This window comes from Bicyclus anynana, chromosome 11, assembly GCF_947172395.1.
Source record: "Bicyclus anynana chromosome 11, ilBicAnyn1.1, whole genome shotgun sequence".
In the NCBI taxonomy this organism is placed as follows: domain Eukaryota; kingdom Metazoa; phylum Arthropoda; class Insecta; order Lepidoptera; family Nymphalidae; genus Bicyclus; species Bicyclus anynana.
This window is the reverse complement of record NC_069093.1, coordinates 122,040-149,756: the sequence shown is the minus strand read 5'-3', so window position 1 is coordinate 149,756 and position 27,717 is coordinate 122,040. Positions and strand designations below refer to the sequence as shown.

At 44.2% G+C, this 27,717-nt stretch overlaps 1 protein-coding gene across 5 annotated transcripts; it reads left to right on the top strand.

Annotated features, from left to right (window-relative positions):
• The first annotated feature begins 953 nt into the window (after positions 1 to 953).
• On the top strand, positions 954 to 27,582 carry LOC112051461 (regulatory-associated protein of mTOR). Of its 5 annotated transcripts, none has more exons than XM_052884361.1 (20): positions 954 to 1,265; positions 3,923 to 4,025; positions 4,169 to 4,290; positions 8,114 to 8,233; positions 9,681 to 9,827; positions 10,660 to 10,886; positions 11,029 to 11,211; positions 11,298 to 11,503; positions 12,101 to 12,342; positions 12,815 to 13,346; positions 13,962 to 14,040; positions 14,222 to 14,319; positions 14,393 to 14,505; positions 14,571 to 14,694; positions 15,959 to 16,054; positions 16,269 to 16,850; positions 17,991 to 18,068; positions 18,615 to 18,758; positions 19,285 to 19,474; positions 27,215 to 27,582. In XM_052884361.1, exons 1-20 carry the CDS (start codon positions 1,092 to 1,094, stop codon positions 27,333 to 27,335), a joined length of 3,681 nt encoding a protein of 1,226 aa, XP_052740321.1. In that variant the 5' UTR covers positions 954 to 1,091; the 3' UTR covers positions 27,336 to 27,582. The 5 variants fall into 5 exon arrangements, with proteins under 5 accessions (XP_052740321.1, XP_052740320.1, XP_052740323.1 ...); XM_052884360.1 differs by having other exon boundaries at positions 17,991 to 18,137; XM_052884363.1 differs by lacking the exon at positions 9,681 to 9,827 and having other exon boundaries at positions 17,991 to 18,137.
• Positions 27,583 to 27,717: the final 135 nt, after the last annotated feature.

Sequence of the window (27,717 nt, the reverse complement as noted above, 5' to 3'; positions counted from 1 at the left end):
TGAGATTGTAGTCAAGGGCTAACTTGTAAAGATTAAAAAAAAAGCTATTCTGATACTAATAATATTATAAAGCTAAAGAGTTTGTTTGTTTACTTGAATGCGCTAATCTCTGAAACTACAGGTCCGAATTTAAAAAATAATTTTAGTGTTAAAGATAGCCCATCTAAAGAGGAAGGCTATAGGTTGTATATTATTATCCTTGTATTCCTACGGGAACCGGAACCACGTGGGTGAAATAGCGCGGCGTCAGCTATGCCAATACTTTCGATTTAGGGATCGGTTTGTAATGTAATATTCTTAGAAGAGCTAATTTTTGTTAGTCAAGCAAGTGCACAGAACACTAATACTACCTAAGTGCCGCCATCCTCTACCGCTATCGAGTATCGGCTAAACCATAGTATAATAATTTATGGGCTAAACGGAGTGGGTTATCTTTAGGCCTAGTTTGGACTAGTTACCTATAGTTTTTTAGGGAGCCGTGATAGCCCAGTGGATATGACATCTGCCTCCAATTCCGGAGGGTGTTGGTTCGAATCCGTTCCGGGGCTGCACCTCCAAATTTTCAGTTGTGTGCATTTTAAGAAATTAAACATCACGTGTCTCAAACGGTGAAGGAAAACATCGTGAGGAAACCTGCATACCAGAGAATTTTCTTAATTCTCTGCGTGTTAGACGGCATCCGTGGCGCAGTGGTATGCGCGGTGGATTTACTAGACGGAGGTCCTGGGTTCGATCCCCGGCTGGGCCAGATTGAGATTTTCTTAATTTGTCCAGGTCTGCTAAAATAATCTACGGAACCCAACACTGCACGTGGCCCTACACGCATTTTCCGGTTTTACATGTTTATTTTTGTAGTCTTTTCATAATTTTTTTCTTTACAAGTTTTAGGAAATTGAATGTCACTTCTCTGTCTACGCAACTCAATGTCAAATGTCAATTGTCAACTTTGTTCTCATCTGTGGTAGTTTATTTCCCATGTGGTGAAAAATGGACGCGCATTTAAATCTGCGAGGTTTTTAAAAATGTTTTTCATTAATCGGATGTAATAGGCATTGAGAACGATAATAGGACCGTGTTAGTGTTGTGTGAAAATGACAGATATGCCTCCCTATCTCGCGGTTAACGACGAGGAGGAGAGCGGCGAGCCCGATAGCGATTCCTCGGACTTCGAAGACGATTTGCCCCTCATTTTCAATAAACCCAGACACTTGGAGCCTATTAAGGGGGCAGAGCGCGAGGAACACTCGTGGAGGGTCAAAGAGAAGGTAGGCGGAGTGCGCTAGGTTGATAAACACAGCAAGTGTAATTGCGTATCACGGCGACAGGCCAATGGCATGCATTTGAAAACAAACGCACATGTGAACACTGCGTATACAACTCTTTTGCGTATTTATTATTTCATTAATTAATATTTATTATTTAATTCTGTGTAATATTTAGTAGAGTCTTAAAAATCGATGTTATTATTAATTTCATGTACCAGTTCGAAGTAAAATAATAGATTATCTCAGAGTGCAGCATGATGAATTAATTATGTAAACAGTTGTACTACGACATTCAGTAGTAAGAGTGCTAAAATACGTTTATTCCAAGCCGTTATCTCTTTATATTCTAATAATCTCTATAAATTCTTTGGATAATTTAGTGGGAGAGGTCATTTTGAAACAATTATTTTATAATTTTAACTTCATATTTGTTACATTTAAATTGCTTTTACTCTTCATTATTACTTTTTTGATGTTGATTATGTAATATTTAAATTTATTATTGTTTTGTTACCTATTTTTAGTTTAACTGCTCCACAATCACCAATCTTGACTAACTTAGTGCAGAAATGGAAAACTGAGAAACTGCTTCCTGTAGGCATAAAGTTGATTAGGATATTCTGACATAATGAAAATTAATTAAATACTAATATACTGTTTGGAATTAATAAACATAGAGAGATAATGGCTTAATGTGATTGATTGATTTGTATGTTGACATGTTCATTGTCTACACTAATCTTTACTTTTTGTTCTGCTGTTGCACTCTATTATAATGGCAGTACAGTTTAAAATGACTGTAACATCTTTTGTATGTGTATCTTGCAATGAATGCATTTGAATTTGAGACTATAGAGTCCACATGTACCACATGAGCATACTATACAACTAAACTCAATGTGCAATGATTATCAATAGAAAAATTAAAAAAGAGGGTATAAATCGCTAGTAATTTTACACCTTATTATAATAGTAATTAACTTGTTCCTAAAATATGATTAAAAAGCTTATTACAATTAATTAATTAATATTACAATTAATTAATTAATATTATAAAAAACAGTACATAATCAATACACTAATATTGAAAAGTGTTACTCAAATAATGTTTGTACCTCCTTAGTGCTACGGCTACTGAAACAACTTGACTTAAATTTGGAATGGAAATAGATTTTTTTGGATTAACAGACTACTTTTTATGCTGGAAAAATCCATGGTTCCTGCGGGATTTGTGAAAAACTGAATTCCACACGGGCAAAGTCACTGTCTCTGCTAGTTTTAAATAAATTAGGTATGAAATGATTTATCCATTTCCTACCTTCATTTTTATTAATTTGTTTGTTGATAAACATTACACATCAAGTTTGACTTTAGTATAGTGAACTTACATTTGAAGTAATTGTGCTGAACTGTCAGCTCAGGTCAACTCAATCAGCAGGATTAAAACAACCTTGGTTACTTTTGCACAATGTGATAAGGTTAAATGCTTAGTTAAAGCATGAATTGTTTTGACTGTAAACCAACTAAGTTTAGGTGGAATTCCATAGTTCATACTAATACTAATATGCCTGCTCATGACTAACTTCTACTTCTGATTATTGGAGAACAGACTAAATGACATGGGCTGAATATCAGGATATTGGGGTATGTCTCATCTAGGCTTTACGCTTTACTTCAGGGATGTCAAATACCCAAAGCAACACTATCAATTGTTAGCAGAATGACCGCTTGACTACTAATACCGTACTACCCTCTTATTACAATATTGATCAAGTATAGCGCTGATACTATCAGATGTAAACCAGGATTAACTAGCATATGGCAGTAAGGCAGCCACAAGTGAAATCCCAGTCTGGCAGCCGCTAGTAGCAGGGTTAAAGGGCCCTTTGACAGTAAACTAATACTCCCCTTCTACACTCGTGTTGCACTAACAATGCAATGTTATAATTATAAAGGCCTCACTGTATGGATAACTGACTCACCCAATTCTCTTACTCACTGCTAAACTGACTAGATCCAGTTTAATCACTGAACCACGTTCAACTAAATATCTATGTCTCTCAGAGATCGTCAACTGATAGATGTCCTCCTACAAACAACTGACAAATAAATGACACATGCTTTAACATTTCTAACAGATATCGCTATCAAAATAGTTACTCTGAATTTATGAAAAATAAGCCATGAGCATGGGTGTTTCTTCTTTGTTTGGGTGTACAGTATATATTTTACTAGCTGACGCTGCGCGGTTTCACTTACTTGGTTCCCGTTCCTGTAGGAATACAGGGATCCTATTTAGAAAATCGGACCAGTAGTTCCTGAGATTAGTGCATTTAAACAAACAAACTCTTTAGCTTTATAATATTAGTATAGAATATTAGTTATAAATGTAGTTTACACATTTATATAATAAAATCAACTATTTTAGTACCCATAACACATGCAAACTTTTGGGGAAAACTAGTGATGTATATTGTGTTGGCAAAAAGCATGGTTTGAATGAGCTATCTACCACAGCACATGCTTCATACTCTTCCACTCTAATAATGTTGATCAAATGCTTACAAACCTTGTCTTTGAATAACAACAACACAAATAATTTACAATACAAATTCTTTTGAATTGTTTTTAAATGAATACATTTGATTTGTTAAAAGTACAAGACTCACTGTGTGGCGCTGGTGCTGTGCCTCAATGTGGGTGTGGACCCGCCCGATGTCATCAAAACGCAACCTTGTGCTCGCCTCCAGTGCTGGATTGGTAACTATAACAATCATTTAGGCCTTGGAGTCCCTCAGTGACTTTATAATAATCCCTAATGATCAGGAGCAATGGTTTAGCATTTCAACAATTTTAACAAGGATCACTTGGGAGTTGATTGGCTCACTTTGTTATTGGCACAGATCCGAGCTCGCTGTCGCCCACCAAAGCTCTGGAGAGCATCGGCAATGCGCTGCAGACGCAGTACGAGCGCTGGCAGCCGCGCGCGCGCTACAAGCAGTCGCTGGACCCCACCATGGACGACGTGAGTAACACACGCCATACTTGTCTGCAGCACTCCCACGTACAGACAGCCTGAGTGGGAAGTGCTAAAGGTTTACAATTGCAAGACATTGTGTTTTATAATGTATAAAGATAAGATAAATAATAATTAAACTAAGGTAGGTATATAATGTTGAAAAATATAATAACTTTGCTATGGACTTTTTGTGTGAAATTAGTGACCTATCATTTTGGACTATGAATCACCTGCATTTGGAAGTGATAATAATAATAAGTGTCTCATTCCTAATCCTGAACTGCAGCACGCAAAAACAAATCTCAATATCTATACTTCTATACTAATATTATAAAGAGGTAAAGTTTGTAAGTTTGTAAGTTTGTCACATTTTTTAAATGGGGTAATCTTCGGAACTACTGGTCCGATTTTAAAAATTCTTTCACCAGTAGAATGCTACATTATCGGGGAGTGCTATAGGCTATATTTTATATTGGTATCATATATATTAGCCGAGTTATCACAGTTTTTGTCATACAGGTCGGACTGAAAATCTATATCTATACTAATATTATAAAGAGGTAAAGTTTGTAAGTTTGTAAGTTTGTCACATTTTTTAAATGGGGTAATCTTCGGAACTACTGGTCCGATTTTAAAAATTCTTTCACCAGTAGAATGCTACATTATCGGGGAGTGCTATAGACTATATTTTATATTGGTATCATATATATTAGCCGAGTTATCACAGTTTTTGTCATACAGGTCGGACTGAAAATCCTCTTAAACAGACTTATTCGCATGCGCTGCCTTAACTATTGTGTAAAATTGAAATTAATGTATGGAGGCTTTATGTATCTTTAAAAGTTCTACAAAAAAGTCCGCGACACCATATATCTATCTTTTATATATTAGCAGATATAGTACCTTTTGTGTTTTAAAAATTATTAATTTTATATACTTAGGTTTACGTCATTATTTATACAACTAAACTTTAATCCTTATTAAAATAAATTATTTAATAATCACAAGGATATTATGGAGATAAGATTTGCCCTTTACAGTATGTTAATTACTTAAATAGTTTCGGAGATAATACAAAATTTCTAAAAGACGCAGAAATTCCGCTATATGACGCGCAGCGCTTTCCTTTAGGTAGTTCCCGTTCCCGTGTGAATATGGGGATCAAACATAGCCTATGACGCACGCAAATAACGTAGCTTTCTATTGGTAAAACAATTTTCCAAATCGGTCCAGTAGATCCAGAGATTACCTCCTACAACCACACGAACTTTACCTCTTTATATTATTAGCATAGAAGTCTCTATTTCTCTTGGTCATACCACCACTCTCGAAGGACTGGACCGATTTTGCTAAGGGTAGGAATAAGATAGAGAAGTTACAGGGTAGGGTAGGGTACGGGTAGGGAAGCGTAGGGGTAGCATAGGGGTAGGGTAGGTTTAGGGACGGGTTTAGGGTAGTGGTAGGGTAGAGGTAGAGGTAGGGTAGTGGTAGGCTAGAAGTACGGGTAGGATAGGGAAGTGGTAGGGTAGGGGTACGATAGGCGTGAGATAGGGGTACGGCTGGGATAGGGGTGGGAAAGAATAGGGTACGGGGAGGGTAGGGGTAGGATGGGGGTAGTGGTAGGATGGGGGTAGGGTGTAGGTAAGGTAGGGGTAGGGTAGGAGTAGGTTTGGGGTAGGGTAGGGGTAGGGTGGGGGTAGAGGTAGGGTAGGGTAGGGGTAGGGTAGATGTAGGGGTTGGGTAGGGTTGGGGTAGTGGTAGGGTAGGGTAGGGATAGTAGTAAAGTTGACATCGAAATTTACGCGGACGAAGTCGCGGGCGTCCGCTATTATATACAAAAGTAAAGTTTCCAACATGGCCTGTAGTTCCAAAGATTAGGGCATTATTAAAATAAATACAGCCTCAATAGCTTTTAGTTGAGGTCCAATACAACTCTGAGTTTTCTAGGTTTTAAGCTTTCAATTGAGCTGTTGTGTAGTACCTAGTACAAGCTTTTCGTTTTTATGAAGTCAAAGGAGAATGTTGGCTGAATTTATCAGAAAAATGTAACAAATTAATTAATTAATTAAACAAATAAAAAACCCGACTGTATAAATTATACATAAACTGACAAGAAAAAAAACAAGCTCAGTCCAGAAGTGTGGAAAGCAATTAGAAAACAGTTCTAAAAGATCGCGAAAAACAGACTATTGAATAAAATGATTCTCTAGTCTAAGAGTCTAAATTTTTCAATTTATTTATTTCACACTTTTTAGTTACGATAGATGGTGAATTTTAGATTTATTTGTTACGTTTGTTACATGTTACAAAGTACGATAATGTATACCTATGTCCAACCGAGGTTTAGTGAATATTCAAAAAAATCTACAGAACTCTCTGTGGGCGAATCCGACTCGCACTTGTCCGATTTTTATAATCAATATATTATAGTCTTTTTTAGGTGTTTTATAACTTCACTTCATAAACCTCGCACCTTATAGTCATCCTGCCTCGCGTATTTTGTATAGAAAATTAATAAATAACGTTTTTCTAATTGTAGTTTTTTTAACATGGCCATTATATACCATTTTGAAATCCTCACAAAAAGCCATTGATTTGATACCCATGTTGCAATATTTAAAAAAAATGAAAATTTTCACCTTGAGTGTATAGCGTTTTGCTGGTGTTTTTTTTTTAATTTCACCTTTCTAAAAACACTTGGGTTATTAAGACAAATCTAACGATATCTTAATTACATGAATCTGTCCAGCGGTTTGGAAGATATGAGGTAATAAAGAATATTACATACATACATGCAAATTACGCGCGAAAAACATAACCCTTATTGCAGTCGGGTAAAAATAAACCCCTTAAACAAACTATTTTTTAGTTTCATCATATTATATAGTTATGTAAGTAGAGCAAGACCAATGCAATGTTTCCGTGGCAGTCGCACCTTTTACTCACTAATTACAAATTAGCTGTCGCCACCGCAACACACCTCCCCTATCTTCCCCACCCTGCCATCTTTCCGCCTCATCTCCCAACCTCATGGGGCATCAACATGATTTACTGTTCAAATGACATTGCTAGGTGTGGCGGCGAATAACTTAACTAGGCTGAAGCTAAACAATGGAGTACACTAATGTTCAAGCCGGCACCACACTTGTGGCATTTGCCGCAAACTACAAACCTCTAAAAACGTTACGCTCGATTTTGATATTCAAACATCGCGATTTGCAGGCTTGCCAATCCGCCACTAGGTACTCTGAAGAGACAGCAATAATGTTTTTCTCAAACTATTTTTATCTCAGAAACGAGAATATAATTTACGGAAAATACGGCAAAGAAGATGATCACTACATTCACACTCATATCATCACACGAGAACACTTTCGTTTGTTGTACTCATTGATGAATGATGGTAGCATACTTTGGTTACGGCGAATTCTATTCGATATGTGACAACTAACGACATGCCGACGCTAGGTCACATTGACTACAAGCGGTGCTAACACTAAACCAAGTTAACGTTCTATCCACATGTTTGAATTTGTAACGGTTTGTTGAGGTTCAGCAAGCGTGAAGTAGCAGCATAAATTGTTTTACAGTACATAAAATCTACGAAAAATTAAATGTGGTTAAATATATTGTTTTTTCATCATTTCCCCTTGTTTAGTTGAGAGCTATCCTATTATGTTTCTAAAAATAAATGTTTCTTATCAAATTATATAAACATTTAAAAAAGTTAAAAACAAATCTTTATCAATGTTGCAAAACCTCGAACAAGTTGGAGCTATCAAGGAATTGAATTAGCGACTGAGTGTAGCGAGTTGTTTTTGTTTTGCAGATAAAGAAGCTGTGTTGCTCGCTGCGCAGGAACGCGAAGGAGGAGCGCGTACTGTTCCACTACAACGGCCACGGAGTGCCCAAGCCTACCTCGCAGGGGGAAATATGGGTCTTCAACAAGGTAATTCCAATCATGATTCTGATCTCGAAAATCAGGTAAGCATCCCTCCAAGATCACATTTTAATCGTGATCATGGACCGGTGCTGCCCTCATTGTGGAACTTTATTATCCTAAATTGGAAATGTAAAATATCAAATGCTGGTTTCTCAATAGTAGTTGCTGTCTGAACCAGTGTTGGAGCAGGGCTGATCAAACTCACTGACAGTGACTTGTAAAACTTCTCATGGAGCCTACTTGAAATAAATGCATTTGAATTGAGCACATACATTAGATGCGGTGTGCTTGAATTATGGCCACCAGTGACGACAACCAGCAGGAACAGTTGCAACGCATAATAACATCAATCATGAGCTGGCCTTTCCTTGTTTATGATATTGGTAAAACCCTTCTAGCATAATAGGATACAAACGTCATAAAGACATTGAAGTTTTGGTTTGGACTGGCACACCCGGCGGAACCCTCAACTTTATTCAGGGCTCTCAACAATTTCGGCTTGAAAATAAGGAACCCTACAAACACCTTGAAAGTTACCAAAACGCATGTCCTGGCAAAGTCTCAGGTATTAGGCTACGAATTAGTAGCATCAAAAGATATCACTCCCAAAAGATGAGTGTGCCAGCGAATTCAATTCAAGGCTTCAATTCCATAAACAATTGATGGCAGGTGCACAGACCAGTGGAGCTAGGTTGGGTGCCAGTGAACTAAGAGCCTGTGAACCGTCACCATAGTCATTTTATAAAAGCTGAAAATTTGTCAGCTCCTATCATAAGTAAGTATGGTAGCCAATCATGGAGTTTGGACTGTGGAGGCTTTGGGAGGGTTTAAGGATCCAGACCCTCAGCCGTCGAAGTATAAAGTGTAATTTGTTCATGTTTTCCTCGACATAATTTGAGAAATTATATTTCCTGTTGCCAGGTAGTGAGCTTAGCGGCAGTCCTTCAACAAATACTATTTAATTTTAAACTTCAAGGGTCCTAGCGAAGGGTTGCCATGAAGCCCAAGTGTCTGGCAAATGTGGATATCATTTCTCATATTATGCTGATAAAAATATAAAAAAATTATACTTTATACTTAGATGATTGAGAGTCAGGATCCTTAAAACCTGCTACCTCCCAAAGCCACCCACAGTCAAAACTCCATAATTGGCTATCATACTTACTTATGGTAGAAGCATGAACTGACAAACTTTCAGCTTTTATAAAATGATGAAAGCTATAAGCCTTTCGAGTAGCTAAACCTTAAAAAGGATTGACTCCGAATAAAAGGCAAATTAACCTCGTCAAAGCAGACTCAATATATGTAAATAAGTAAAAGCGAAATTCTCCAGCCCCTGCACCCGGCGCGGTACTCTTCCACGTCGCGGCGGCGCAATGACGCTCACAGCAAAACGAATAGAGCTTAAGCTAAGTTGCGTAAAGGCCTTACAACGAATGTGTGTCTGTTGCAGTCGTACACGCAGTACATCCCGCTGTCCATGTACGACCTGCAGACGTGGATGGGCGCGCCGTCGCTGTACGTGTACGACTGCTCCAACGCGGGCGTCATCGTCGACAACTTCAAGCAGTTCGCCGCGCAGCACGAGCGCGACTACGAGGTACATCTGCTTGTTGTGAGTCGTAATCCTCACGTTTGAGGATCGTGACCACCTCCCTGATCTTTGTCCTTAGGATGTTATGCCATCTTTTTCTATCTCCGGCTACGCGAAGAGCATCGTAAACAGGACTCGAGTGTAGTGTGGACCTGGTCGGACCAACGCATCGGGCTGCGCCCCCGCGGTTTTTTTCTCTCCACCTTGCCAGTAATAACTAATTTTTCCAAATTATCTGCGTCTTTTTGGGCAATGTGTCCGAAGTACTCTAAAATACGCTTGAGGCTCATGGTAGAGAGTCTTTGAGTTTGGCAAGTCCGAAATGCAGTCCATGGAATCCAGGAGCATATTCCTCCAACACCACATCTCGAAAGCGTCAATCCTTTTGCAGTCTGCAGATTTTAGGGTCCACGTCTCAGCCCCATAGAGAAATATGGAAAAGACGAGTGTACGAACGAGTTTTATCTTTGTTTTCAACGAGATGTTACGGTCGACGAGATGTTATGACCTTGATATTGGTCTTTTCTTTATTGATAATGCCCAAGTTAATGCTGACTCATTCCATTCTCTCCAGCAATGTGCACATTTCTGCTTCATCTGCGGCCAAGACCGTAGTGTCATCTGCATATTGAAGGTTATTTAAATTTACTTCATACGCTTACTCAGTACGTCTCCTTCTTACTGGTCGCATTTATAAAGTGACGAACGTCTGGCTTTCAGTTAAACTGGCAAAAGTGTGGCAGCTGTGGCTCCTCTTAAGCTCTAAAATCTTAAAGTGCTAAAGGGCGCTTCTGTTGCCTCGTTATTAGAATTAGTCATAAAGAATGTCGCTCCCCAGATGCAGGCGAGCTCGAAGGGCGCGGAGGGCGGCGCGCCCGTGTCGTACAAGAACTGCATCCAGCTGGCGGCGTGCGCCAGCGGGCAGACGCTGCCCATGTCGCCCGAGCTGCCCGCCGACCTGTTCACGGCGTGCCTCACCACGCCCGTCAAGATGGCCATCAAGTGGTTCGTGCTGCGCACGCGCCTGCGCGTCGCGCGCGCCGACCTCGTCGACCTCATCGACAAGTGCGTGCACTCATTCAGTAACGTCGTCGTCATAGTGGCCGCTACTACAGGCCAGGAGGCAACATTGAGGATCGTCAGAGTGATCGCGCTTGCGAATCCTCAAATCCCAGAACGCAACAATACAACAAGTGTTGGTTGGCAGGATCCCGGGGCAAGTGACCGACCGGCGCACCATGCTGGGCGAGCTGAACTGGATCTTCACCGCCATCACGGACACCATCGCGTGGAGCTCGCTGCCGCCCGAGCTGTTCCAGCAGCTGTTCCGCGCCGACCTGCTGACGGCCAGCCTGTGCCGGAACTTCCTGCTGGCCGACAGGATCATGAGGTGAGGAAGACTAACCATGTGCAGGCTCAGCGAGACAGTGATAGACCGTCTCGCACAGCACTCGCTAACCGCCGGCTCCCGCGCAGGTCGTACAACTGCACGCCGGTGTCGTCGCCCGCGCTGCCGTCGCTGGCGCGCCACCCGCTGTGGGCGGCGTGGGAGCACACGCTGGACCTGGCGCTGGCGCAGCTGCCGGCGCTGCTGGACAAGCCGCACCACCACAACTACCACCACTCGCCCTTCTTCCGCGACCAGCTCACCGCCTTCCAGTTGTGGCTCGACCTCGGCAACTGTGAGTGCCTCACCTCACACTAGCACCACATCACAGCTTCGGCATCATCGCACGCTCGACTTCGGTAGTGAGGTGAACGCGTTACGCAAAGTGTAATCAAAAAGATATCATTTCATTTTGAAAGCGCCATCTATTGTAACACTGCTAAATTAATCCGTTTAGTCTTGTACCGGCACAGTTGTGAAGCAAGTAGTATAATATCCTAATATATAAAACAGCTCTCGAAAACTTATTTTGAGAGAGCCGTCACCCACCCCAACCATATAGTGGTTGTGGCTTGCAGCTACACCAGATCTACAATCAGCGTTGGGATCCCCGATCCCAACGTTGATTGTAGATCTGGACGCCCAAAAATATGTCCTTTGCGATCCTGACGATGACATAACGAACGACAATGCTTCCCAGCCAACACAAACATAAGTTACACGTCTTCGCCGGCGACGACGAGGTCCCCGATATCTAACATCAGACGTGGGTGATCACGATCACGATCTCGGCGGCGCCCGGACTGATACACTCAGGTATCCTTTCCGAACGGCCTTCTAAGCCGAGGCCCGAGTGTCAGAGCTACAGATGTGAGACGGTGGTGTGGCGCAGGGTCGGAGTCGCGCGCGCCGCCGGAGCAGCTGCCCATGGTGCTGCAGGTGCTGCTGTCGACGCTGCACCGCGTGCGCGCGCTGCAGATCCTGTGCCGCTTCCTGTCGCTGGGCGCCTGGGCCGTGCACGCCGTGCTGGCCGTGGGCATCTTCCCCTACATGCTGAAGCTGCTGCAGGCCTCGGCGCACGACCTGCGCGCCTCCATGGTCTACATCTGGGCCAAGATCGTCGCCGTGGACCCGGTCAGTGCTCACTACATCTACATCTCCCTGATTACTTTCATCTGAGAGTGGAGTGGTTTTCGATATTTTGTGATGTCCTTTTGCTCTTATTGGATTGTATTTTACTTGCGCAGTGCACTCGAGTATCGGCTAAGAAATGCCAACAATAGTGACATTGAATCCATTTACGAGCCATGTCAAGTGGTTTGCAGCCGTGCTCAAGCTATCATCATCATACAACCCATATTCGGCTCACTGTTGAGCATGAATCTCCTCTCAGAATGAGAAGGGTTAGGCCTTAGTCTACCACGCTAACCAAATGCGAATCGGCAGACTTCACACACATTCTCTGGTATGCAGGTTACCTTCACTGTTTGAGACACGTGATATTTAATTTCTTAAAATGTACAACTGACAAGTTGGAGCTGCACGCCACATGAAGTCAGATCCACTGGGCCGTGCTCGAGAGATCAACGTAAAGCTTCGTCGTCAGAGCTGCCAAGTGGACCTGGTGAACGCGAAAGGCCACAAGTACTTCCTGTCCGTCCTGCAAGACCCGTCGGTGGAGACGGAGCACCGCACGCTGGCCGCCTTCGTGCTGGCCGGCATCGTGGACCGCTACCCGGCGGGGCAGGAGGCGGCGCTGCAGGGCTCCATGCTGTCGGCGTGCCTGGAGAAGCTGCGCGAGTGGGCCGAGGCGGGCGGCGCGTGCGCGGCGCGCGGCGAGGCGGCGCTGCTGCAGTGGGCCTGCATCGCGCTGGGCCGGCTGTGGCGCGGCTGGGACGCGGCGCGCTGGGTGGGCGTGCGCGACCGTGCGCACGACAAGCTGGCGGCGCTGCTGCTGCACCGGCGGCCCGAGGTGCGCGCCGCCTGCGCCTTCGCGCTGGCCGCCTTCGTGGAGGCGGGCGCGCGCGCGCCGCAGCGCACCGACCACGCCAACGCGCTGGACCAGCTGGTGGCCAAGCGCCTCGCCGAGCGCCTGCACGTGGACGCCTCGCCGCTGGTGCGCGCCGAGATCCTGGCCGGTGAGAACTGCTACCTACTACCTACTACTACTTAATTACTTTTTGTATTTTTATCTACCTTTTCATTTATCTACCTATGTCATAAAACTTTGACATTTTAATTTTTATTGTATATATAAATAAGACCCTAGAATTTCAGAGAATGACCTTGAGTGGAGTTACGCACTTGTGAACGTTGTGTGTAGAGTTAAAGGCGCCTCTGACTGTTAACCAACACTCCTCTTTTCCACTCGAGTCTCTCTTCCCGCCTGGCGCCTATCCCAAGTAACCCTCAAAGAATTAGACAACAAGAAATGTAGACGGCTCGAACGCCACGAGCATACTGAAGCCAAATCTTACGACGAGCGCCTTATATCGCAAGTCTTTCGCGCCAACCGATCGCTAACTTTCCAACTCCCTTCTCTTTACGAAATCAAGTCGCAACACCTAGTCGCCAACATCGGTCGGCACGAGCCAACACGAGAACGAGCGACGTCATATCCATCTCAGACTACTCTTCCCTACAATATCTATTGAATTTTAAATGCTGTAATAGTATTGAGGAATTCCAATTCAATGTGCCGAAATTAATTAAGTTGATCAGAAGTTAGAAGTATTCCGCGCATTTGGTTGCAGCGCTGCAGTGGATGGTGCTGATGTTCGAGCAGCACTTCAAAGCTGTGTACCAACAGGAGAGAGTGAAGCGGAGCGACAGGTTAGGACTGACGTCACGGTAACAAATACCTTACAAACGGAGCGTTTGATAAAAATATTAGTTAATGACGTTTAGTACATCAATTAATATTGTGACGTCACAAGGTGGACAGCATTTTTGACGTTTGGAACTTTGTCAACAAACTGTATGATGTAATGAATGTACCGTGCGCTCTGTGCAGGGAGAGCGGGCAGCCCATCGACGCGGCGCTGGACGCGCTGGCGGGCGCCCGCGGGCCGCACGCGCGCGCCAACGCCGCCATCGCGCGCCCCGCCATCGGTGAGTGCGCCGCCGGCACGCGCGCCCGGCACGCCCGCGCGATGAGACTCTGATACACGCTGTGTGTGCGCAGGCTTCGGCTCGGTGTTCCTGGAGCTGTGGAACCCGCTGTGCGCCATGGCGCGCGAGCCGCACCCGCAGCTGGCGCAGATGGCGGCCGACATCGTCGCCTACGTCGCGGACCAGGTGAGCGCACGCGCGCGCGCACGCGGCGCACTCGGGCGGCGGTCTGACCGTGCTCTCTGCGGCAGGTGGACAACGTGCAGTGGCCGGAGCCGGAGCGCGGCGCGCACGCGCACAGCAACTCGCTGCCGCCGTCGCCCAACTCGCGGCCCGCGCTGCACGCGCACGACTCGCGCACGCTGCCGCACGCGGGTGAGTAGTGAACATTGAACATACTGATTACAATTTAACGTGTTAATTATTGGGTAATCTATCGAAGTAAAACAGTCAAATTGTCAATTAGGATGAATTTACCATAGTTACAAAAATATTATAGTGGATAATAAAAAATCAAGAAAAAAGAAAAAGAAAGAAAATAGGAGGGTGGCCAGTTTTTCTTGATTTTTTTAAACACTGTTCTTCAATAAGTAAAATGTTGTTATTGTTAATTATAAATACAATTTTGTCAAATCTAAAGTTAGGTTAGGTTAGTTCATAAAAATTCTTAAAAGGTCTGTCTTTAGGTATTGTTATCAACCCATACTCGACAGACTACAGTATCGTGAGTGGACGTACAATGTAATAATAATAATAATATTGAGGTCTTCTAGTATTGTTAGAGAATATGAAAAGGTTTTCATTTGTATACAGGCAAGGACTAGTCATAATTTTTAATTTTTTAAAATAGGGTAAACATGTATCCGTAGGTTTTGAGGTGACAAATAGCCCGTATAAATTTTTCTGTACCTTAAGCACTCTTTCTCTATCAGTAGAGTTACCCTAAAAAATGATACCATGTCTAAGTGTAGACGTTACGTAAGAATTATATGCTACCATAACTGTTTTCTGACTCACTACCTTTGATAACATGAACAACGCATAAGAGAAGCAAATTAATTTACTGCTAACATTTTCTATCTGTGGTTTCCACGGGAGACATTCATCAATATTAAGTCCTAGAAATTTTGTGTTGCTAATTTGTTTAATGTCAGTTCCAGAGTATTTTATGTCAAGTGTCAGTAAATTTTGTCTGTTTTTAAATGTCATAACATTAGTTTTGTCCACATTTATTATTAAATTATTTGATGTCAGCCAATTAATTATATTTTCAATTCCATTATTGATGTCTGTTTCAAGATTAGTTTTGTTGTTACCAGTAAAAATTATTGTGCTGTCATCCGCAAACAATACCATTTGATGATTCGGATAGTGGAAAAGTCATTAATATATGTAATGAATAGTAAAGTACCTAATACACCTCCTTGTGGCACACCAGTAGTTATTTTTTTAGCGTCAGATAAATACTTTTCTTCAGTTTTGTTTATTATATTTAAGCGAGTTATTTCTGTTAATTGGTGTCGTCCACTGAGATAGGATTTTATCATTTCAAAAGTATGAAATGATTGTAACGGCGAACTGCACTGTTCGCTATCGAGCGGCCAGTGTGACGTGTGCAGTAAGCGATGCGCGTGCGCAGGGCACCGGCGCGGCAAGGCGGGGCTGCCGCACACCATCTCGGAGGACTCGGTGGCGCTGCGCGACCGCGACCGGGACTCCACCTCCTCCACGTCCAGTGAGTACCTGCAGCTGGCGGAGTCGGTTTGTTATTATGTACAAATATTGTGACAATTAAAATTTATTATAATGTTTTCCTTAAACTCAATAAATGCAGTATTTAAAAGTTTCATTGTTACCTGTTATCTTTTCAGAACTGTATTTATAGTATAGTATTGTATCAGTTTCCACTGTTTCATGTGACGCTTGATGACGTGTTGGTGACGCTGCAGGCATATCGTCGAAGAAGATAATAGTGAGCACGCAGTTCGTGGAGTGGGCCACGGCGCAGTTCCTGCGCGGCGACGCGGGCGCGGCGGCGGGCGCGGGCGCGGCGGCGGGCGAGCGCGCGGACGCGGACCGCGAGAGCCGCGCGCACCACGAGCGCGAGTGGCGGCGCGAGCGCAACCGCAGCATGCGGCGGGAGGCGCGCGCGCTGCGCCAGGCGCGGCCGGCGCGGCTGGAGACGGTGGCCTTCCACTCGCGCTGCCCGCTGCCGCCCGCCGTGGTGCAGTTCCACCCCTACGAGCAGCACGCGGCGCTGGCCTCGCGCGACAACTTCGGCGTGTGGGACTGGGGCACGGCCGCCAAGCTGTGCGTGGGCGCGTGGCGGCGCGCCTGGGGCCGCATCACGGCGCTGGCCTACCTCAACGCGCACCAGCACGCGCTGCTGGCCGTGGCCTCGCACCAGGGCCACCTGGCCATCTACCGGCCGGCCGGCGGCGGCGCGGAGCCGGCGCTGGTCACGGCGTGGCGCGCGCTGGACGTGCGGCCCGCGCCCGACTACCGCCCGCCCTCCGCGCAACCCATCTACAGTGAGTGTCCCCTCGCCCCAGGCGCACCCGGCCGTCACGGCGTGGCGCGCGCTGGACGTGCGGCCCGCGCCCGACTACCGCCCGCCCTCCGCGCAGCCCATCTACAGTGAGTGTCCCCTCGCCCCAGGCGCACCCGGCCGTCACGGCGTGGCGCGCGCTGGACGTGCGGCCCGCGCCCGACTACCGCCCGCCCTCCGCGCAGCCCATCTACAGTGAGTGTCCTCGCACCAGGCGCACCCGGCCGTCACGGCGTGGCGCGCGCTGGACGTGCGGCCCGCGCCCGACTACCGCCCGCCCTCCGCGCAGCCCATCTACAGTGAGTGTCCCCTCGCCCCAGGCGCACCCGGCCGTCACGGCGTGGCGCGCGCTGGACGTGCGGCCCGCGCCCGACTACCGCCCGCCCTCCGCGCAGCCCATCTACAGTGAGTGTCCCCTCGCCCCAGGCGCACCCGGCCGTCACGGCGTGGCGCGCGCTGGACGTGCGGCCCGCGCCCGACTACCGCCCGCCCTCCGCGCAGCCCATCTACAGTGAGTGTCCCCTCGCCCCAGGCGCACCCGGCCGTCACGGCGTGGCGCGCGCTGGACGTGCGGCCCGCGCCCGACTACCGCCCGCCCTCCGCGCAGCCCATCTACAGTGAGTGTCCCCTCGCCCCAGGCGCACCCGGCCGTCACGGCGTGGCGCGCGCTGGACGTGCGGCCCGCGCCCGACTACCGCCCGCCCTCCGCGCAGCCCATCTACAGTGAGTGTCCCCTCGCCCCAGGCGCACCCGGCCGTCTACCGGCCGGCCGGCGGCGGCGCGGAGCCGGCGCCGGTGACACTGGTTTCGGTTTTCTGCTGTGTAATGGTGATGCCTATATGCTAACGCTACATACCGTCCGTGCCAAATAAAGTGCGTTGACCTTTCGGTGCCAAACTGAAAATATCTCTTTCGTACCATCGCAACAAAAGAGCGATATCTCCAGTTCGGCGCTATTGGTCGACAACATATCATATTGTCTTCACAAGTTGTGTCGTGGCCGAATGTCAGGCCTACAGGAGAGGTATAAGTAGTCAGCAGTGAGGGCGCGCGATGCGCCGCGCATGGTGTGCCCCCGCTGCCAGTGGCAGTGCCCGGCCTGTGACGTGTGACGTTGGCGCAGGTCTGGCGCAGCTGGTGTCGGAGCAGTTCGCGCCGCCCGAGGAGCGCGGCGCCGCGCGCGCGCTGCACGACGCCGCCCGTGAGTACCGCGCGCACGCGCCGCGCGCCGAGCGCGTCTCCGACAAACGCGCTCATTGTCACGTGGGAGGTGAAGTCGCATGCGTTTCTTTTATATGTATCCAGCGGACTCTAATTTGTCGACCTAAAAATAACTTTTTATTTAGGTCAAAAGAAGCTGTTATTGTTAGTCAGTCGGTCAGATCAGATAGGTTATACTATCTAATCTATTCCAAACAGTCAAATCAGTCAATCAACATCTAGGAATTAGTGTTAAATTTTTTTTGTGCGGGTTTGAAATTTTTGCACATTTTTGTAGACGTCCAAGACAAGTCGAATGAGCTACCACATGTATTTTTTTTTTGCTGTATCTGTAATTAACACAGATGATGATTGGCCTATTATACACATTTTTAACCGACTTCCAAAAAGGAGGAGGTTCTACGTTCGGCTGTATGTATGTTTTTTTTAAAGCTCAGTATTCTTAATATAATATTGATTATGTTTCTTTTCTCTTCTTGTCTCTTTTTTATTTAAAATTATTATTGAAACTTTTATGTGTGAACAGCGGCGAGTCCCAGCAACCCTCCGCCCACGGGCACACTGGTCCGCTGGAGCGCGCGGCGCCGCTCGCTGGCGCTGGCGGGGCAGGCCCCCTGCGTGCGCCTGTGGGACGCGCACGCCGAGCTGCTGCAGGCGGAGATACCCACGGGTGAGTGTGTGCTCGTACCCTCCGCCCGCACACGCCGGTGCGGCGGGGCAGGCCCCCTGCGTGCGCCTGTGGGACGCGCACGCCGAGCTGCTGCAGGCGGAGATACCCACGGGTGAGTGTGTGCTCGTACCCTCCACCCGCACACGCCGGTGCGGCGGGGCAGGCCCCCTGCGTGCGCCTGTGGGACGCGCACGCCGAGCTGCTGCAGGCGGAGATACCCACGGGTGAGTGTGTGCTCGTACCCTCCACCCGCACACGCCGGTGCGGCGGGGCAGGCCCCCTGCGTGCGCCTGTGGGACGCGCACGCCGAGCTGCTGCAGGCGGAGATACCCACGGGTGAGTGTGTGCTCGTACCCTCCACCCGCACACGCCGGTGCGGCGGGGCAGGCCCCCTGCGTGCGCCTGTGGGACGCGCACGCCGAGCTGCTGCAGGCGGAGATACCCACGGGTGAGTGTGTGCTCGTACCCTCCGCCGACGCGCAGGCGGTGCTGGTGTGCGTGCTAGTGTAGTCCGTCCACTGTGCAGGCTGCGAGGCGGCGGCGACGGCGCTGTGGCGCGGCGGGCGCTCGGCGCAGCTGCTGTGCGGGTTCGGCGACGGCTCGGTGCGCGCGTGGGACGAGCGCGCGGCGCGCCCGGTGGCCACGCTGCACCAGCACGCCGCGCCCGTGCTGTGCGCCACGCCGCGCCACGACCTCTACACGCTCGTCACCGGCTGGTAAATATTTTGTGCCTGTTGTTTAATTAAAAATATTATAGAAACATCTATAATATTTTTAATTCAAATTTGTATATTTCGTTTGTGGTATATTCATATGTTGAAAATAGCATATTCCAAGTACTAGACCTTGCCGAAAATCCGGCTAAGCCCCAATGAATCAATTTTAATTTTTAAAATTCTTTTTTTTTTGTTTACTTTACTGAAATCAATTTTAGTTATATGCGAACCGGAGTATAAAACCTAATAACAAAAAGTACAATAGTTTTCGATCTATCGCTCATATCTCTGAATGCTACCTCGATATAGAGGGCTCCCCATATTTAGAGAAAATAAAAAAGTCTATAGTGTTGAGTTTATATAGTTTGATAGACGGAAAAAAATGTAGATAATTGTTGACCCATCTAGATGTAAAGTTCATATCAATATAAATTAATCAAGTCCGATTACAACATAGCTACTGTAAACCGTTGTCTCTGTTCTCCATCATCCAACCCCCAATGACAGTCACAACACACCTAGATGTAAAGTTCTCATTAATACAAATTAATCAAGCCAAATACAAGGTTGTTACTGTAAATGTTGAGGAGTTCCCTTAACTGTCTCCCGTCTTCATCACCAGACCCCTAAATATAGTCGCAACACATCTAGACGTAAAGTTCTCATCAATACAAATTAATCAAGCCCAAACACAAGGTAACTATTGTAAACCATTAAGGACTTCCCTTAATTGTCCCTCGTCTCCAACATCAGAATCTTAATGACAGTCACAACCCATCTAGGTGGAAAGTTCTTGTCAACACAAACTAATCAAGTCCAAACACAAGGTAACTGTTGTAAACCGTTAACGACTCCATCATCAGATCGACTTCAGACCTTCATAAAATTGTAGTGCTTTAAAGTAGTTAATGAATAAAATATAAAACGCTATAGTTGCGTTTATGATTTTTGGAAGTTCCCCTCGGTTTCTCCAGGATCCCATCATCAGATCCTGACATGATTACTATGGGACCAACTGAAAAGCATACCCTGTCAAACGAAAAAAGAATTTTTCAAATCGGTTCAGGCGATTTCGAGTAATCGGTGAAGATTTCGACGAATTGATAACCTCCTCCTTTTTTTGAAGTCGGTTAAAAAAATATCGAACAACGATATCTACTCATATGTTTCAATATTTAACTATCGATATATCATCCAAAAAAAGTAATAAATATCGATATGTCTCAATATTTCGATATTTTATCAACAGCCCTAACTGTTGCTATATTCTACCTACTTATTTACGAGTTCCTATTGAAAAAGTCTCACATACCTATTCAAGCAGACAGATAAATATTTTTTTTAAATAAATATTCAAGGTGTATTAAAATATTGACCGTAACTGGAAACTTTATATTGAGAGTAGCATTTCCGTTTCCGTCGATTTCATACCAGTTTTCGTACTTTTATTGACGTCACGTCGGGCTATGTGGCGCCACCTGGCGGTGTCGGGCTCGGGAAGTTTCGTAAATCGCTGAGCGCGACTTTAGCTCATTGGCGTTTTGTTTACCGTCGAAGCAACATCTTGCAATCAGTTGGTACCCGACATTGCAAGATAAAGTTGTAATAAGTGAAGTGAATTTGCTGTGAGTACTTTATATTTTATTACGTTGTAATTATTACGTTGTAACATACAACGTTAATGTAATTAACGTTAAATTATGTAAAAATTTCAAATTTCATTTGAAAATAGTACGTGATCATTATTTTAACGGTTTTTCCGTTCGGATCACTACTTCATGTGTTTGAAAGTCTTGCTTTTTTGCAAATGTTTTCGTACTTGCATGTAATAATATTTTCTTTGTAGTTATTTTTCAACAGTTAAAATAGTATTAAAAGTGGCGGGGCCCAGCGGGCTTCCTAAAAATGTGAACTCAGAAACCAAAGTGAACGTTCTAGCAATAGACTGTTGTCTAACATATATACTGCAAAACGAACGCGTGGCCAATGGCTTTCGTTTCAGAGGAGTACATAAATTACGAATGCTCGAAGACAAGTTAGACAAAGAGTTTTTGGAAGTTACTCAAACATATTGTTACTCCAATTCAAACCGGCATTGAAAAAAGGTTCACAAATCCCGCCAGAATTTAGCACAGGAATTTTGATTGGATGTAAATTACTGGCCTTATAAATCGCCACCCCACGCAGGGGCAAGGCGTAGACACTGTTAACGTCGCTGGGCACATTTGCAGTCAAATATAGGTCTAATAGATTACCGCCCCTCGCGGGGGCAAGGTATACACAGTTTTTTAACGTTCCTGGACGTATTTGCAAAACCAACTTACTGAGTAAGGTATAGAAAGTTTAAATATTCCTAGACGTATTTGCACAGTCAAATACCGGACTAATAGATTACCGCCCCTCATGGGGACGAGGTTATAGAAAGTGTTAACATTCCTAGACGTCTCTAGCCTCTCGCATGGGCAAGGCACGAATAGGTAGTGTTGAAATTTCATCACGTAGAACACACAACACGGAATATACATACAATGCGCAAACGCTCATGCACAGCCATGCTTGCATGATAATTACAACCCACCCTCGCGGGGTGTTTATCTCTTTATATAAATTATTCAAATACCGGTGTCCTTGATCGCCACCGTCGCGGGCGTATGCATGAAGAGTAATGTTCCATCGCGTGGAACATACAACACGGAATATACATATCTGTAATGCGCACACGTTCATGCACAGCCTTGCTTGCATGATCAATACAATCCACCCTCGCGGGGTGTTTATCAACGATGTATGGATACGAATATCTTATCTATCTATATAAATTATTCAAATACCCTTGTCAATGTCGTGTGTGTGTGATCGCCACCCCTCGCGAGGGTAATGCATGAAAAATGTTAAGATTCCATCGCTTGGAACGCTTGCGCAGCCTTGCGTGTATGATCATTATAATCCACTCTCGCAGGGTGCTTATCAGCAATGTACAAGAAACTAATGTCCTAAAGCCCTTGCAGGCTGACTCACTATCTTTTACGTTTGCTAGTTGACATATACAAAATTGAGTTTCTATGTAAAAATGTCATTTATTGCTTACTCGTGAATATCCCACAGTAGGTAAATGACATTTTTCCAATTGATATAGGTTGATAATAAAGACCAAAATAGTGAATAGGCCAACTAGATTTGTAACCAATGGGTGAATTAATTACTTTGTAACAATGGCGTAAAAATCTGATGAACGAAAGCGTCAGATTAAAACATCATGTACATTTTGGTATAGAGGTTAAAGGCAGGAAACTTATTTTTCCGAATACATCAAAGTTTTCTAAAGGTATTACTGGATGTATACAGTTTATTATTTGCAAAATTTATAACCATACTCCAGGTTTCATAAAACTTAGAAACAAACGAAAAGGTAAAACATATTATGATACCCTCCGTCACATAGCAATGTAGAAAAACGCATAAGCGGTAACATATAAATTTCTATTAAAACAAAGGATTCTAAATGAATCCTTTTTCAGGGGCTCGAGGCCCATCAAGGGTATTATGTATGCTTTAAAGTTTAATGCATCCAGAAAACATAAAGTATTTTGAGATAGACTTCATTTCAAGCGGTCTTTTTAGCCACCTTTTTCAATGGGAGAAAATGGTGGCACCAGAAACGTACAGAGGTTAATCTGAGGTTATCTCCTACCGTTCTCTCGAATAACCTCGTGTTTTTCTTAATCTATATCGAATATCGTTCCACACTCCTGTTTTGGAAGAAATATCAACAATTGTCTACTTAATGAAATACAAAGGATCATAAAAGCACCATGCTCTGTTGCTAATACTGAAGCCGGACCAATATTTAACCTCATTTCCACTTGCTAAATACGCACAGCATCAAAAACTCAGTTTGAAGAATAGACACAAGCCTACTTGCATGTGTATGTAATAAAATCCCAAAGGTGCTTCCTACGTTTTGTATACAGGGAATTTTTGGACATTAATTCCTTGTCATTTGAACTATGCATGTCTCTTTCTCAAATACTTTCTCAATGCTATCGAATTCGCAGCATGTTTTGTAAGAGATATGTAGAATTAAGAATAGACAATTTTATCATTTACTAAGAAAATAATACGAAGCGTAGATGTAGACTATATCGAAAACTTGCCCGTTACCATTGAATGAATGAATGACCTTGTTTAATATAATCAGACTGCTAGCTACCTACTTCACTGACACCCTCAGCCAGTGTTTTTGTTAGTAGCAGATGCCTTTGACCACGCTTGGGCAGCGTTACTAAACATTCACCCTCTGAGGTATTCATGGTCACGAGAGGAATAGGTACTGCATTCCAATAAAAAGGAAACGTATGTCATACTACTCGTATATATCCCTAGAATCAAACTCACCTCCTAAGCAACATTCAATTGGACAAAATGACTGCCGTTACATGTTACGGAGGAAAAGAGAAATGAGTTTAAATATAGAATATAACAGTTAAAATTGCAAGATCTTTGTCTAGTAACCTTAATTAGACTATCACTAAGTTCACAACAGTACACAATAGTATACGCGGCAGGAACAAAAAGCATGCAAATCACTTGTTATACAACATCGCCATCTTCCATACTTGGCGCTTTCATTACTGTAGCATAGAAAAAGTGATTGTGAAATAGGGTATGTCGGTGACTGATCTATTCTGATCTGACTCATTAAATAAGGTACACGTAGTCCATGATTACTTGTACGTATCCCGAGATGTAACTTACGCTCAAGTTGTTTTATACGATGTGTACAGTGTGTATAGGGAATTTCCCACTTGCTTTATGGTATCGCCACCACTTACACTGATTCTCAGAGATTCATCAGAATCGGTTGACAGGAATATATTTAATAGCCTTGATAAGAGTAAGTCTTATGTCATTTGGATCTCAGATTCAGAGTGCTAGCAGTACCGATAATTCTATAGAATGAAGACAAATTTATTATAATCACGACAACGGACTTAGCAGTTACAAAACTGTTAGAGGGAGTCTTCAAGAAATATGGGAAAACCTGAAATTATTTTTAATTTCCTGTCAAAACTTAAAAATCGGCTTGTGTAGTGTTTGTCTAAAAGTAAAAGTTTTAGTACATTATATGACCTAATGTCTAAGAACTGACTCAGTTTTAGTTTCTAGAATCTTCAAGTAACCTACTTAAGAGATCAATAACTTTGTAAAGTATATCCTTAAATTCATACCAAATTGTTAAGAAAGCCTAAAAATTCCATGCCACCAGTTTGGAATGTCAGTAACTTCTTAATAAGTTATTTTTTCAATAGTTATATTTTTGTGGGTACACTCTGAAAGGCGTGTATATGACCTAACATTACTTATTATAGGGATAACATAGTATAAAATCTGATGATTTTATTCAATTTTGGCCGCAATTTGGCTCAAAAACCGATAGAAGTATTTACTCTGGCTGGAAATTATTTGTAAATAAAATAATCACTATCATAATTTTTCTTTAGGAAATAATAAGTCTATTTCCTTATTAAATAAAATAACTATCCACTACGACTAAATGCAGCAAGAATTAATATTAATTTCTTTGTAATAAATTTTTTAAAAAACCGCCCCGCATATGGTTATAGCAGAATGAGTAAAGACGTCACGTAAGAAATCTTCATAACGACTATATCGGTCAGCAGTGTTTTTCCTAAATAATTTAGTGTGAATATCAATTATATGATGAAATCCCTAAAATTAAAAGTATTGAACTCCAATCCAAAAAATGTATGGTATGTTTTTAGTTCATTGATTTATTTTTGAATGTGCTGAGAGTTGGAGTCGCGAGATGAACGAAAACACGTTAAGCACTGCTAACTGTTCTATTTATTAATATTTGTAAAATATAGTAAATGGCTGATGACATATAATGACACTTGAATGTCAAAGAGTTGACAGTTTGAATAAATAATATCCACAGACAATAGATACTTATTACTGGCTACCATTGTACCGTAGACATGTATTTTTGCTACATTCCAACAAAATGGAATATTGTATTATGCACAGACACAGTAAGTCAAACTTCGTTACTAGCTTGTTCTCTGAATAAAGCCTAATCGAATTAGAGATAATCGTCGTCGTCGTCATCAACCCATAAACGGCTCACTGCTGAGCTCGAGTCTCCTCTCAGAATGAGAGGGGTTAGGCCAATAGTCCACCACGCTGGCCCAATGCGGATTGGCAGACTTCACACACGCAGAGAATTAAGATAATTCTCTGGTATGCAGGTTTCCTCACGATGTTTTTCCTTCACCGATTGAGACACGTGATATTTAATTTCTTAAAATGCACACAACTGAAAAGTTGGAGGTGCATGCCCCGGACCGGATTCGAACCCACACCCTCCGGAATCGGAGGCAGAGGTCATATCCACTGGGCTATCACGGCTCTCGCCGGCACGGTAGAGATAATATTGTTATAAAAAGTTTTATTTTAATAATCACATTGGCGAAATAATACCATAATGTGGCGTCACCAGGCGAAAACAAACAGGCTCTCAATATAAAGTTTCCAGTTACGGTCAATATTTTAATAGCAGCGTTTTACCTGAAATAAAACGCATATTAAAATACTTACCTCACTGGAAACTTTAAGTAATTCCTGCCTGGTGATATATTGAGCCAATGAGCTAAAGTCGCGCTCAGCGATTTACGAAACTTCCCGAGCCCGACACCGCCAGGTGGCGCCACATAGCCCGACGTGACGTCAATAAAAGTACGAAAACTGGTATGAAATCGACGGAAACGGAAATGCTACTCTCAATATAAAGTTTCCAGTGAGGTAAGTATTTTAATATGCGTTTTATTTCAGGTAAAACGCTGCTATTATCAAGTTTTAGTATGTATACTAGATTACAGCTAAAAAGAAATAGTTTAAACTGTTTTGAAATGCTTTTTATCCATAATAAAGGGAGTACCGCAGGGCAGCATTCTAGGAGCATTTCTTTTCTTGGCCTACATAAACGATATCACGGCGGCAACAAGACACCCGTGCGTATTGTTTGCAGATGACACGACTATATTAGTGAGATGTCTTCTTAAGCGGTTGAACATTCTTGTACTGCCTTGTATGTACATACGAGATGTTTGTATTTTTGTTAAGCGCCATCCAAAATATTTTCAACGAAGGGGTGAAGGCACTGTTAATAATTCGGTCAGAGACAGTACCAAGTTGTGCTACCAAAGGTATGTACTGGTAGCTATATGAAAAGTGCATACTGTATGGCTGTAAAAATATTTAATAAATTACCAGATGACATTCAAGTTATATTGTAATTGTAACTTTTTCTTTTCTTTTTTTTTTCATTTAATTTGGTAATTAGGACTATTTGTGCTATTTTTATTTTGTAATTTTATTTAATTTAATTAAGTAATTGTGACTGATTATATTTTTCTCAATTTTATTTCACTGTTTGTATTTTTTTCTTTTTCACCATGTATAATAATTGCACACTATTCATTTAGTTGAATGTTGTAAAGAACAATAATTCTTGCAAATAAACGATATTATTATTAATAAAAGTGGGGATACGTATTTGCTTAGTGATTTGCAACATTTCATTTTCATTTGTATTTATATACCTATCATATCTTTTTTATTTTTTTAAAGCATCATTCTGGACACATTTTTAATGTTCTCCTTTGATATGAGTCAAATAGCTCATTGGTCATATGTCTCACTCGTTCGTGTCGTGTGCAGCACGGAGGGCGAGCTCCGGCTGTACGACACGCGCAAGCTGAGCCCGGTGGAGGTGGTGCGCGCGCCCGGCCCGCTCGCCGCGCTCGACGTGCACCCGCGCGCCGCGCTGCTCGCCTGGTAACTGCTCCACAGATGACTCGCTCGCTCGTGTCGTGTGCAGCACGGAGGGCGAGCTCCGGCTGTACGACACGCGCAAGCTGAGCCCGGTGGAGGTGGTGCGCGCGCCCGGCCCGCTCGCCGCGCTCGACGTGCACCCGCGCGCCGCGCTGCTCGCCTGGTAACTGCTCCACAGATGACTCGCTCGCTCGTGTCGTGTGCAGCACGGAGGGCGAGCTCCGGCTGTACGACACGCGCAAGCTGAGCCCGGTGGAGGTGGTGCGCGCGCCCGGCCCGCTCGCCGCGCTCGACGTGCACCCGCGCGCCGCGCTGCTCGCCTGGTAACTGCTCCACAGATGACTCGCTCGCTCGTGTCGTGTGCAGCACGGAGGGCGAGCTCCGGCTGT

Coding starts and splice junctions, on each gene's coding strand:
- LOC112051461 (XM_052884360.1), top strand. CDS start 1,092: ATGACAGATATGCCTCCCTATCTCGCGGTTAACGACGAGGAGGAGAGC. Junction 11,504..12,100: donor GTGGCTCGACCTCGGCAACT/GTGAGTGCCTCA, acceptor GGTGTGGCGCAG/GGTCGGAGTCGCGCGCGCCG. Junction 12,343..12,814: donor AGATCGTCGCCGTGGACCCG/GTCAGTGCTCAC, acceptor CTTCGTCGTCAG/AGCTGCCAAGTGGACCTGGT.